General features: G+C 38.9%; 1 protein-coding gene across 6 annotated transcripts in view; it reads right to left on the minus strand.

The window, feature by feature from the left end:
• szt2 (SZT2 subunit of KICSTOR complex) overlaps positions 1-13,295 on the minus strand; it is a 113,007-nt gene that overhangs the window by 13,451 nt on the left and 86,261 nt on the right. For 5 of the 6 annotated variants that reach the window (XM_042417808.1, XM_042417811.1, XM_042417809.1 and 2 more), the window contains 4 exons: positions 12,751-12,831; positions 11,506-11,580; positions 3,626-3,691; positions 134-347 (listed from right to left, as the gene is read on the minus strand). In XM_042417808.1, the coding sequence (XP_042273742.1) occupies positions 134-347; positions 3,626-3,691; positions 11,506-11,580; positions 12,751-12,831 (436 nt within the window). The remainder of the gene's footprint in view (positions 1-133; positions 348-3,625; positions 3,692-11,505; positions 11,581-12,750; positions 12,832-13,295) is intronic. The other variant, XM_042417813.1, reaches the window with a different exon arrangement.

Below are 13,295 nucleotides of genomic sequence, written 5' to 3' on the forward strand. Positions count from 1 at the left end.
GTGAATGTGCCCACTGCTGGTCATTCTAGATGTCCAGCGAAACTAAAGTTGTAGGGCAGTTCCTCTAGAACTTGTGTGCATGCCCAAAATTGATCATGTACTGATATAAAATATGAATTTACACCCAAGTCACCTTGAAAGACGTGGTTGCGGCCAAACTTGGGAATATCTGGATGATGGGAGATGAAGTCATCCAAGAAGTCAGTGAGCTGGTAGCCCTGGCGCAGCGTCATGTGGCAGCCAACTAAGTACTGGTGAACTACTCGCAGGTGGAAGTCGTAGCTGAAGGAGTGAACGTGCATCAGGTCCCGTACCTTATCACATTCCTCAGTGAAGAGCATGGAAAGCTAAAACAGAGGGGTGGACACAGTTGTTAGTAGCACAGCATGACTAGCTGATAATCACAGTTTGTCTCCGGGGCAAAAGAAGCCACAACTAACATGGATTTTCTCAGCTGCAGGGGATGCTCTGACTCCAACTCAAGTCTGATCATTTTCATTACATCAAGCGCTCTGGAAAATCAACAGAAACTGGCAGATGAGGCTTTCCCTGAACGGTTATCTGTGTAATCATCCATTAATGAACCTGTTTTGCATTTGAAGAGGAACACCCTGCCGTTACAGCTGCTCCCTGCCTCACCTGCTTTTTGCTGTGCACCTTAAGGCCCTGCTGCTCCTGTTACTCCCATTACTCCTTGGTGAGAGCCTTTTGTAAGCAACTTTGATATCAATCGGATTCATAATAGTATCTTATTTAATTAAATTCAAACATCAAAAGGGGACTGACAAAAGCATTCATTACAAATGCAAATGGCTTCACCGCGAGGCTACAGCGCACAGTTAATTACAGCGCAGTAAGAGTTTACAGGGAGAGCTAAATGCTACTCCTGCATTTACTTTCATCTGGACCATTTGCCTGGAACATATACAAATAGGCTTTATCAAATCAAAGAGGCGAGGAAAAAAAAAAAGCTCTCTTTATCCAGCAGAAACTTTCATCCATGTGTCAGTGTCTCACACCTTTTCCTGCCTCAGCACTTGTCCAGACTGTTGTAACACTAGCAAAAGGGTAGGCGACTTTCATCACCATCCACTCCGCAGAGATAAGAGAAATATTCTTTTGGTACAGACGAATGAAAAAGATGAACATTAACTTTTCTCTCCCCACTGGTGTTCCTGCAGTCTGGCAGACAAATTAAGTGTGACCTCTTAGCCTGCTATCTATGACTCCATAGATAGCAGGCTCTTTAGCTCGGAGGCACAAAATTTTCCTATGTGTGTCCTCTTGACTATCAAGCTTACATTTATTATTCCCTAACCTGTAATCCCAAACGGTTCATGTTCTAGCTAATTAAACACCCCGTGTAACTTTGACAAGAGAAAATTGTTAGGTTGAGTCGCAGGGCTGCGGCTCGTCTCCTGTCAGCCTGGCTCAGTGGAACTTCAATTAATGACAGTGGCTACGTAGACGGGAAAAGCTGTAATCATTGGGGTCATCCAAGAGGAAGAAAATACGCAAAGCAAGTTGATTGGAAAAAAGCACAAGATTAGTCATGACGGGAAAATTAAAAATGGTTTTACTTCGAGGTTGTACCTCTGCATACTCATGTCCTGGAAAACAAATAATTCAACATGTATTTTATAAACATGCAAACACTATATCATTATGTCTATGATGTGATATATATATATATATACACAGTATATATAGTAATAGTAGTATTTAATAATAGTGTTTTAAAATCGGTCCTTTGACACACTGGTAGCTGGTGCAGTGATTTGAGGCCGGTAATAATGTGTTGCTTACAGAACTCTGGTGGCAGAGTTGTAAATGAGCTGCAGCTGAGTGTTTCTGGACAGTCATATGAAGGCACCAAAATAGTATTCCAGCCTACAAAAGGTGTTGTGTGGACTTCAGGTCAGCAACCGGACCTGTACCCGTCAGGTCCCGACAACGGGTCACATTCAATTCAGGCTTTTTTTTTTTATTTTTATTTTTTTTTTTTTTAGCAAAAACTAAATTAATTTCAGATCTAACTGAATAAGAAAGTGATCTCTTTCTTTCTCTGCCGATCACCTGTGATGATGTGTGTCATGTGTTGCAAGTAGATATGCAATGCCGGCTGGGAAGTGGGACGAGAAACAGAGCATAGCCGCTGCGTTGCAGTAGCTTGGCGAGCAAGTGGTCGGTAATAGATGAAATAAAGCAAAAACTTCCAAAAGAGGAACTTCTTAACATCGCCAGTGATTTAGGGAAGGTTACCGCATTGTGGAAATATTCTGACCTTGTTGTGACACCAGATAAAAACATCCAGCCTTCCTCCACAACTCTTAAAGAGCCGTGCAATCATGCTTGTACAAGGTTCTTTTTCTGCATTATAACTGTTTGGATGTTTTGTGTTTAACAGCCACGTTAATCTGGCCGATATTGGGAAAAGGTGAAGTTCATCTACTAACCAGTAAGACAGATCATTTATTATTTTGAGATGCTGCAGTGTAACATGCTGGTAAGCTGACTGCAATGTGTGTATTGACATTAAAGCTACAGTTAATCAGCTGGCCCATATAGCCGTGTGGGTCTGTTGCCCTTGTCAGATTGGTTATTTTTATGCATGACTTTTGTTGTGATATGGCGCTATAGAAATAAAAATTGAGATTTCTCAGTCATACGTCCTTCAGTTTTCACCATATTTTAAAGGTGATAGGTCTTTATGTGTTAACGACTAGGATTTCTGACTAAGTGAAAGGGGTTCAAGGTGAGCACTGACTTTTAATCTTTCTTCTCTTCCAATCACTGATTGAAACTACAGCTATGTTAAGTTTAGTACCTTCTGCACATATTATGGCATAGATACAATTGTGTGGCCTACTTTAAGTTAGTGGGAGCGTGTCAAGTTTGAACAGATGAGGCCCAACAATGGAACCTTGGGGAACTCTTTGCACATATGCAGTTATTAAAATAAATATGAATTACACAGATTCAGAGCCAGAAAATCCAATCCAATTGTCCAGTCTGTTAATACGATCCTCTACAGCTGGCAGAGCAACAGCAGTTTTCAGACCCGCGTTTTTTGAATGACTGACCCTTTAAAACCAAAGCGATATGAAGCTGACAGTGGAAAAAGCCCTGGGAGAAAGTTCTGGCTCCAGTCAATCCCCGAGCTATTAAAGATGCAAGAGGGAAACACTGTAAGATTATCAAAGAAATGGCACGGGCACTTAGCGAATCACAAGCAGAGATACCAACGACACCCAAACCAGCAAGCACGGAGACAGACAGCTTGTTGAAAGTCAAGAAGGAAAAAGAAATTACAAAAGGAGCTTGACTCAGGCCTGAACCTCAAAATACTCAACCTTTGCCCAAGTGTAACTAAATCCATCTACACCTGGTAGTTACTATTAACTGTAACAGTCAAGCTCTATGTCGTGGGAGCCGTAGCTCCCACAGGTTTGAATGCACACTTCATTAGACACTGAAATCCATCCATCCCCGAAGAGACAAAAAGGACAGACATGTAGATTTGGAAAGGAAGAGACCAGGACTGATGGCAGCAAGCAGAGCGGCGGGGAGGGGTGAAGCCTGATTGTAGTGAGACACCCCTCCTTTGAGAATGGCTGGGACATACCGCACAGTCAGATACTGGGGTGGCATCTGGAAACGGCTTGCAACGAGGTTTGGTGAGGAGGCTGCCCTGATGGAGAGATGACATGAGGTGGGACTAGGCAGACACACAGACACACAGACAGATGGACAGGTAGGAGAATGGAAGACTGAGGGAATACTACAATCATAAATTGGAAAATGGTTTCTAAAAGCCTCTCCATACTACACAAATCCCATGAGACACACAATAGACCTGTGTGCTCAGAAGTCAATATAAGAAATTAATGTCTGTTGTGAGCAAATATCACCAGATTTACGGTAGTTTATGTGTAAAACATCAATGCCTGTATATATTTAAATGTTTCTGCTACATGAACGTAGTGGTGGTGACAGGAGAATCCAACTGTGCATAGTACTGTCTTATTTATCAGTATTTACCAGGAGACTGTCACAGCAGAGGCCTAATTGCTTTCTTTCCTGCACCATTAATTTGCTGCAGTAAGCTAAAGATAAAGCCACTGTTGATACTAACATTACACATCCTGCATGTGAAGGCAGAGGAGGGCCTTTAAGTTTGAAGCAATCACAAAAATGTTGACAATGCCAGTGACTTTAGCTAAAGCTTGACTCATTGCTCAGTCATGGTCATTTTTCCACTCCACATTTATTTCTCAGTTCTAAACACTGCATGGATGAAACAGATCACTATCACTTCTCTGACAAAGCATGATGTGAAGGAGAGTAGGTCCAGAAAACAACAGGGACTGACAACAATGAACTTTTTCTACTGAGGTAAATAAAGAAAAGACTCCATCTGTGCTGTGTGGTTTAGGACATCGGTTCTGAGGTGGAAAGAAGAAAAATATGGATCCACACACATGTAAATAGTTAAATGCAGGACAGAAGTGTTTTACAATTTGGTCAAACATTTAAACGTGTGAGGTGATGTAATGAAGATGAGCAGTGTCTCCTCTTTCATGTACCTGTCCTGTGGACATACAGAAGGCAACTACTGCAGAAAAGGCTGATCACAGTATCTGTTTAAAAGACTACCTTGTATTTGTGACTTCCCTTCCTCTCTGCCTTCTGCTTGTGTAACTGGTTTGGCTTCTTGGCTCAGGAACCAATTAAATAGGCAGAGTTGGAGAGGACATCAGGAAACTATCTGTACCTGAGTAGTTTAGCCTAGGCTTCATCGTTAATCTCTTTCTCTTCTCTTCCTCCCAGGCTTTCGAGAAACCAGTTCAGTTCAGGTTTTGTGTTTTGTTTGCATGCATCACACACACCGCATTCATTACTGACCTAACTAACTCACATAGTTATCACTGCTGGAAACCTGTTGTATCTATTAGGATTATTTTTCTTCTTCTTGTGCCCTAAAAGTATCTGGGTCTCAGAAACAGCTATAGTTCTAAAGCTTGGCAGATATGTTGGAAATCTCACCCACTTCTCTAACAAAAAAACAAAAAAGCAAAAAAAAAACAAAACAGCAAACAAAAAAACCCAAACTAAAATATATATATATATATAATATGCATAATATAAATTTATATATATATATATATATACACACACACAACAAACTTTATGTTTTAGCCTACAACTTTGAACTGTAAGTCCCGTAAGTCAAAATGATTTCCTGGATGCTGTGGGTCCAGAGGAATATATCCATATAAGCCACTCCCATTTGTTCCTTGATAGAATTTCCGCCATTTTGAATTAGGTCCAAATCTGTTTTTTTCGTTACTCCTCCTACAAATTTTGACCAATCAGCATCAAATTTGGAGGATTTTCAGGTTTTTGATATTCCACGTGCTTTTGAAATTACATATTTTTAAACCTGTGTCTTTAAGTTCAATTTTACATAAACACTCATAAATCAAAATTGGCTGCGCAGCCCTGGGATATTCTGCCACTAGGGGGCACCACAAATACAAAAGTTTATATCTCATGATTAGCTATGCTGATTTGATTGAAATTTTTTCCACATGTTCTACTGTCATGTACAATTCATTGTATAAAGTTCGGTCATGACTGGTGAAAAGGGGGGTGGTTTCTTATTGTTTGTTTGTTATAAGCATTTTCATCAATTTTGCAGTCAAAACTTCCAAAAATCATTTAAATTTCACCATACGTCCTACAGAGCTGACATTTTTTCAACACAAAAGTTTGTCTCACTGCAACCTATAATCAGTTCAGAAATCTGAACAAAATCAATTAACATCTATATCTCCACAAGTCTTCATTCATGTGCTACCATGATTGACATTCTTTGGATCCTAGATATCACGTTTCAAATGGTGTTCAGATATATCAAACCATGAGTCCGCAGTGACATTCTGTGTCTGACTGTAATTAGTACTGTATGCACATCATTTCCTATTTCGCCAAATGTTTGATCAAACTTAACCAAAATATTTGACAACACACCTGAAACCAGCAGAATGATGTGTGATTTTTTTCAGAATTCAATCACCAACATTTTGACTGTTGTATGCATTTTACATTTAAAAAGACAAAAATATCCATTTTGCACATGTCATGTCATTGTGTCAAGTTGTGAGAAGGTGTGTGGAAACCATGTCTCCCCAGTGGTGCAGTCAGTAAGTCACCTTCTCTGTGGATACAAAGCCCAGGATTACAATACCCAGGTGGCCAAGTCCTACTTGCCAACAATGTAGCAATTCATGCATGTGGTATGTTTTCAAGTGCTTACTGAGGTCATATTAAGTCGAAGGTTGCCTACTGTGACCTTGTGAAAATTTCCTCTTGCTATTATTTTTCTCTGCTAAAAGACCTAGAAACATCAAAATTGGCAGGTGGATTGCAAATTCCACCCACTACTCAGGCATAAATAATGACACATACTGACCTCAAGGTGATGCTGTAATAATCAAATTTACGTTTTCGCAATGATCTCCAAAATGGTTTGGCCTAGAGTCATCTGCATCGGGTCTTCTGCTCTAAAAATGTCAAATTTTTACGATTTTTTCTCAATTTTCTCAAAATTATATTTTCAACATCTCATCAGAAACCACTGGGCTAATTGTCCTCAAACATAGTCAGATCATCTACAGACTTCACTGATATTAAGTTGTTAAAGAAATCTTGATACATCAATCTGTTTCAATTTAACAAGCCAATCAATTTTTACCAAAACAGCAATAAATGTAGTCATGTGAAATGTGTCTTCACTGAAGATCATAAACTACATCAAATGTTTTTGAAAGTAGATTTATAAACCTCAACAGAGCATCAGCATAGGGTGACGACCACAATGAATTATTTTTAAAAAACAAGAGTTTCGCTTCTTGTCAATTAAATTAGAAACAAGCATCCAAATGCTCACAATCTGCTTGGACTTCAATCATTGCCTCTTGTGGCTGTCTGACTCTGAGCCAGTTTGTGATAAATGGGGGCTCATCCAAACTTTTTGGTACAGTTAAAGCCTAACATCAGTGTGACAAATAGAGGCTTGTTCTTTGGTAAACTTAACTGTTACACCGTTATACCAGTAGTTGCTGTGCTACATAGACACTCCTCATCTACATCCATCAATTTCTGGGAGACTCTCCTATTACGTTATGCATTCAGTGACAAGAAAATAGAGGTCAAAACTTTCAGTGGCCTCGTTTACACCTGGCATTAACATGTGTCTCCACATGCGTCTTGAGTGACCACTTGTGATCAGATCTCACTTCCCCGCTCTACACTTATCTTACTGTATATAACAAATATAAAGTTATATGCAGCGATCTCCCCGCAGCTGCATCTCTCCATTGGGAGCGCATTTACACACGAGGCACAGCAGCAGTGTAACTTCATTAATTATTTAAATCTCCCAACATGCCGACAGGATCAGTCAGGATCTAATGTTAATGAATGTTCTGTGTTCTTCTACACATCCAATAGGTCAGCTGTTACACACACAGTCCAGGTTGAAACTGTTTGGAGTAAAGCAGCTGTCCTGATAAATCCTGAGCTCATTATGTCGAGCAGCATAGCAAAACTAAAAACTCTAGTTATCAACTTGACAGGAAAGAGGAAACTATCCAGCAACGTTTAGCTTCTGAGATATTTTTTTTTAGACAAACAAGCAAAAAACATTATTTTCTTGTTTTGGCTTAATTTCTGTTCCAATCACCGATTTGAGGGCAAAAATGTGCTCTGAGCTCCTCATACCAAAACTCATTTCATCCACTCCAATATGTTGATAGATGATTGTTTTACTAACATTTATATTTATGCTGTCATTTCATCATCATATTGTAAATTGTATTGTTGACCCATAAATGAATTAGTATTATTTAATTACTGAACTGCTACATATTGTTTCGTATGGCACACGAGAGCATTGATAGCATCTGAACTGTGGGCAAAGCAAAGATGTCCACATTAGGGCGATTGAGGATTACTGGAAACAGCATCCAATTAAAACTCCCACTCTAACATGGCCTCTGACTTGGATACATGGAAAACAGATAAACACTAACTGCAAATATAAATCCCTCTCTCACATACGTATATCTCTGGGTTTCAGAAAGACAATTCAATTTGTTTGTAAGACAATTCATTTAATTCACTGTTTATTTAGGCCTAATTAGTCCATTTCCAGACTTTTTTCAGGATATTTAAGGACCTGTGGCATCCTCAGCTAACACAACAGCTGAAATAAATGCATTCTTCCTTCCCTTCTCACCACTTAAACCCTTTGCCATCAGGTTGTGCATAAAGCCATTGACACTTTTATGATAGTCGACCTCTTATATCACTTTGTAGACATTCTGGCAACACTACAGGGAAAGAAACACCATGACATCTTTGAAGACATCTCTCTCTCTCTGTCACATCAAAGTACACTGGTCCTCAAATCTGAAAATGGATCAGTCACAAGTGGGAGAGATGGCAAACAGTGAGTGATGTTCACCTGATATAGAACCAGGACTGAAAGCAAGACAGCTAACCTGTGGGGTGTTGGCAGATGGGATTTGAGTTATGACTGAAAAGCCTGAGCTCCTTCAAAAATGCATAATCAGAGATGTGAGAAATTGCATTTCTGTTTATGCACAGAACGCAAAAATTGCAGTTTAACATATAGAACACAGTAGTGTTGAACTTTGTGCGAGCTCTCTTTAAACATACTAATATATTTGAAGGTAAATAAAATTGGGAAGACGGTGGGAATAACAAAGTCGGTCTGGTTCTGGCCTGGTTTGTTTTGTATTCAGCTCGAGCTCATTTTGAATAAGCTCCTGTTGTGTTGGTGAAAGTGGCACCATGAAAGTAATCTGTGCATCTTCACAAAATAGATGTGCTAGAAAATTGATGATCTGCTCTCACAGATGCTTGGTGAACTACTGTAGCTTTTTATATACAGATATCTTTATAAAAACAGTACATATTATACATAAATTGTATGTATATGTTGTTCTGTTAATAAAACACTAGTCAGTCTGGAACATGCTAGCACGAGTCAGTTATGATAGCCCTTCGAGCTAGCTAGTTAGATTAGTTGTTAATGGGACAATAAGGTCAAAAAGTTTATTCGAGACACATTTGTACCATCCACTTCTGTCTCATAACCATCTTAAAATCATGTCTCCTCTGTGGAGCAGTTTATACACCAACAGAGGAGAGTTAAGTAAGAGTGGATGGTGCAACACAGTTAAGAGGCTACAATAGCTTCTTCACTTTTGAATAGCTCTCCATTCTCTCAAAGGTCACCCCTGTCAAGACGATTCGCTGTTGGTCAATAGCGCGAATTTGCATGTTAAAGTTTACTAAAGTTGAACTTGACATGAAAAATTTGCATGGATTTACTTTTCCCTCAAAAGTGAATCCAGTAATTTATGTGATTCCTTTGACATGAACAGATTTCACTGTGAATTTTCACAGTTTAAAATGCTGTGACCTGGCTTCTATGGTCAAAAATAAGCCAAGTATACAAGTTACTTCTCCTTGCACTGCAAACATTTCACAAAAGGTCATGTCAGCGTTCTCTCAACACTAATTAGTTGAATGACTATCAATCATCAGGGGAGACAACTAGGGAAAAGATCTGTTCTAGACCTTTGTCTCAGTGTGAGTGTTTTAAAACTCAGTGTCCAAACCAGAACATAAAGATAGGAAAATTTAAGAAATAACATGGGAGCAATTAATTATCCATGATCAACGAAAACTGATGACTACTCTGATGGCTGAACAACATAAACAACACCTATTTTGTTATAAATGAATGATTTTATGCTTCCTATACCTTTAATATACATATATACAGTACACAAAATTCCACTGTCTGGAGACATGAATACAGTGTTCTGTTTCTGTACCGATGCCCATAAAAAAAAAACATTACTTTATCATTTTTTAACATTATCTTTCCAAGTAAAAGTGAAACAGAACTCTCAGAGACCAGGCAGCTTTGCATGTTTGTCTTCTTTTTTTTTCCTGCAGCAGTACATCTCTGGGAATGCACGGCATGAAACAGTTCGGATTGGAAAACCCAATGAAGTTTGAAAAGTGACATGGTGTGAATAACACCCTGGATAGTGAAAGTACTGAAGCAAAGTTATTTTCTTTCCAGATGAAGAATCACTCTTGGAGGGTATCAGGATTTCAACTTCACAGGCGGTTACATTTTGAAAGGGCCTCAACCGAAAACAAAAAATACCTCCAGGCACTGGAGCGGGTATACACCCAGGTCCAAGAACACAGTCTTACAGTTTTATGCCAGTATATACATAGATTTTGAGGTCAACAAATCATTGAAAATTAAGGTGAGGAAATACCTAATTCATTATAATTTTATATTTATCACACACTTTCAGGACCTGGATGAATTATCATGCTACATCTGTTATTTTTATCATATATTAATGATTTGCACTATTTCCTCCTGTTTGAGTGATATTTGCTAAAAACTACAGTGTCCAGCTATTTAAGAAAATTACTGACCCTTCTAAAAAATGAAACTATATATTTGTGTGCAATTTTTAAAGATTTATATCTTAGTTCCAACTACTACCCATGGACTTGGGGCTGAGAGTCACAGACAGACTAGGAAGTCAGAAAGCATGGAGAGGCGAACTAATATATTGTTGTTTTTGATATTTTTACGGGATTTGTTAACAGTAAGGAAAATATAGAACAACACCAGCCTTTTCCTTTGATAACTGTAGTTACTATGAGGAAAAAAGCTCCACCACGACAGACAAAGACAAGAGCACCAAACTTCATCAACAGAAACCCAAAGACAGACATCACACACTATTATTCAATACTGTTTGACTGATCAGTACTCTCTGGAAAGTTCAGTGTAAAAACACCACATCATTGATCATTAACAAAGACCTAGACCAAAACAAACCCACAGGAATGATATCACAGCACTGATGACAGAGACAAAATAAACCAACACTACAGCAATGACTGCTTAGAGCAGATTCTATACTATAACTTACTATGAGTTTTGACAGAGCAGAAAGACATTTGTTAGAAATTTATTTCTATGCACCTCTTATCCTGACCAGCATCTGTCAGGGACTGTCTTTTCTTTTTGGCTGCACTTTGATAGTGTCAAAGTATCTTGCTATAAGAAAAGTCTAGTCCTGAAATAAAAAAAGAACCCCTTCCAGGGCCCCTGGAAGTGTCTGGACCCTACTTTGTGAAAGCACAAGTACAAAAGGAGATCAGTACACCTGTCCACCCACATGCAAGATAGAGACATTTAAATCATTCTATATTTCATTTCCTGTAACATTATTGTGTGGACTCTCTCTTATCCTTTCACATTCTTTTATCCTCTCTTTCATGCTGTCAGTCCCTACAAAACCCCACAGAAGAAAAGGCATGACTTAGAGTTCTGTATCCACACAGCAGTGCAGACCTCTGTCAGGCATTTACCTGGGAGTTGACTGTCTGGCCCATGGGGATTCGGGAACACTCCAGTGCATACTGCTTCACACAGAAGTAACACCCCTGGGAGAGAGGAAGCAGTTGGATGGTTATTTAACAAACAAATCATTATTACTGTGTGGTTGGCCCATAAATAAAGCTGTCCATGGGGAAGATGGTACATTAAATAGAGTGAGTGGAGAAGGTTTACTCTGATTGTTCAAGCAGGGTAGCTGCAGGTTTCATAGATGCAATTTTAAGACCTTTTAAATGGAAATTCAGACCAATTTTATGACCTAAACCCCATCTGAACAAACATTCTGTTAAAAGGTCAAAAGAGTTTATTTCCCACTCATCATACAGCAGCTAATTAATGTTCTAACAGTGAACAGACACCAAGAATCTGACTGTAATGTTTTTCTTGGAATAATAAGGTTGCATATATATCTATATATGTATATATATGTATATATATATGTGTGTGTGTGTGTGGTGTGTCTATGTGTGTTTGTGTGTGTGTTGACCACGTAACAATCTGAATTCTACATTGCAGGTGTCCAGTGGTTACCCTTAATTTTCGTGCAACATGAAAATCAACTAATAGAGTGTTGAAACTTGCCTGAGGTAGGAAATCCATCACAGTGACATTTGCTCCACCACCGCTTAAGCAGTTTGTTACAATCTGTAGTGCTGGCTCAAGGTCAAAAGTAGCCTCTAATAGAAGGGACTGTTATATTCAACATGACTTTGTAAATTTCAATCAAAATTTCTTTTTCAGTCAGGGGATTTAACAGTCAGACACTAACTGAAGATGTTCTAGATATTATATCTAGTTTGAAAATGAGCCAATCTATACTGCTTACATTGGCCAGTGTTTAAGACTGGACTCGTACTATGAAACAGTTTGAAAAAGTCTGATTCTGTTGGACTGGATTTGAATTATGCTTCAGATTATTACATTATGGTGGTTAGTTGACAAGTAATGTTGTCTGTTGCAATCCGTGCACAGTGTACTGTCCCTGTTAAATAATATGCTTTGTTATTTACTGTCACATTGTGCTACACTTTAAACCACTTTTAGGACCGTTGACCATTTTGAAAGGATGTGTTAAGTTGGCTTTGATACAAACACTGACACCAGCAGCTGTTTGGAACGTAGAAGGTCAATATAAAAATCTGTGGTATACTTCAGAAAAGTGTTTTTATGTAATGAGCATTGTGATATGTGAGTGTGCTTCATGATCCTAAACCTACCTGAAAAGCCAGCTCCATCAACACGATGCCCCCTGGCAGTGCCCTCTGCAGGTGATATGCTGTGGTGCCAGATGCTGTAGTCTGCAAAGTTCATTTACAGAACAATCTTACAATTACAGTTTGTCTGGTATACTGTAGGTGTGTGAAGGCAGCTGCAGCTGCTTTTGAACTCAGGATGCTGACATTTTTTTGCTGTTCTTTAATTTCTTTAAAGAGAAAGTAGACCTTAGGCCACTTTTGTGAGTGGTAAAGTTGTTATCTGTGTTCCACAAAGAACAAAGAACTTCTACTCCAAGCCTCTACTCTCTGATGTTAGCAGCAATGAAAAGGTTACCACTGCCTGACAAAAAAATACACTGTGTTTCTTGACTGCCCTACAAGGCAATGAGCACAGAAGTCTTACTTCAGTAACACCACACCAAACACATTCAAACTGCAACATTTTATTCAGTATTATAAATCCTGTTTACTGGGAAATTGCGGAGTGGACAGAAACATGCCAGTTTCCAGTGCATGCGGTCAAATAAAGACAAGTTATCAGTGCA

This window comes from Thunnus maccoyii, chromosome 7, assembly GCF_910596095.1.
Source record: "Thunnus maccoyii chromosome 7, fThuMac1.1, whole genome shotgun sequence".
NCBI lineage: Eukaryota > Metazoa > Chordata > Actinopteri > Scombriformes > Scombridae > Thunnus > Thunnus maccoyii.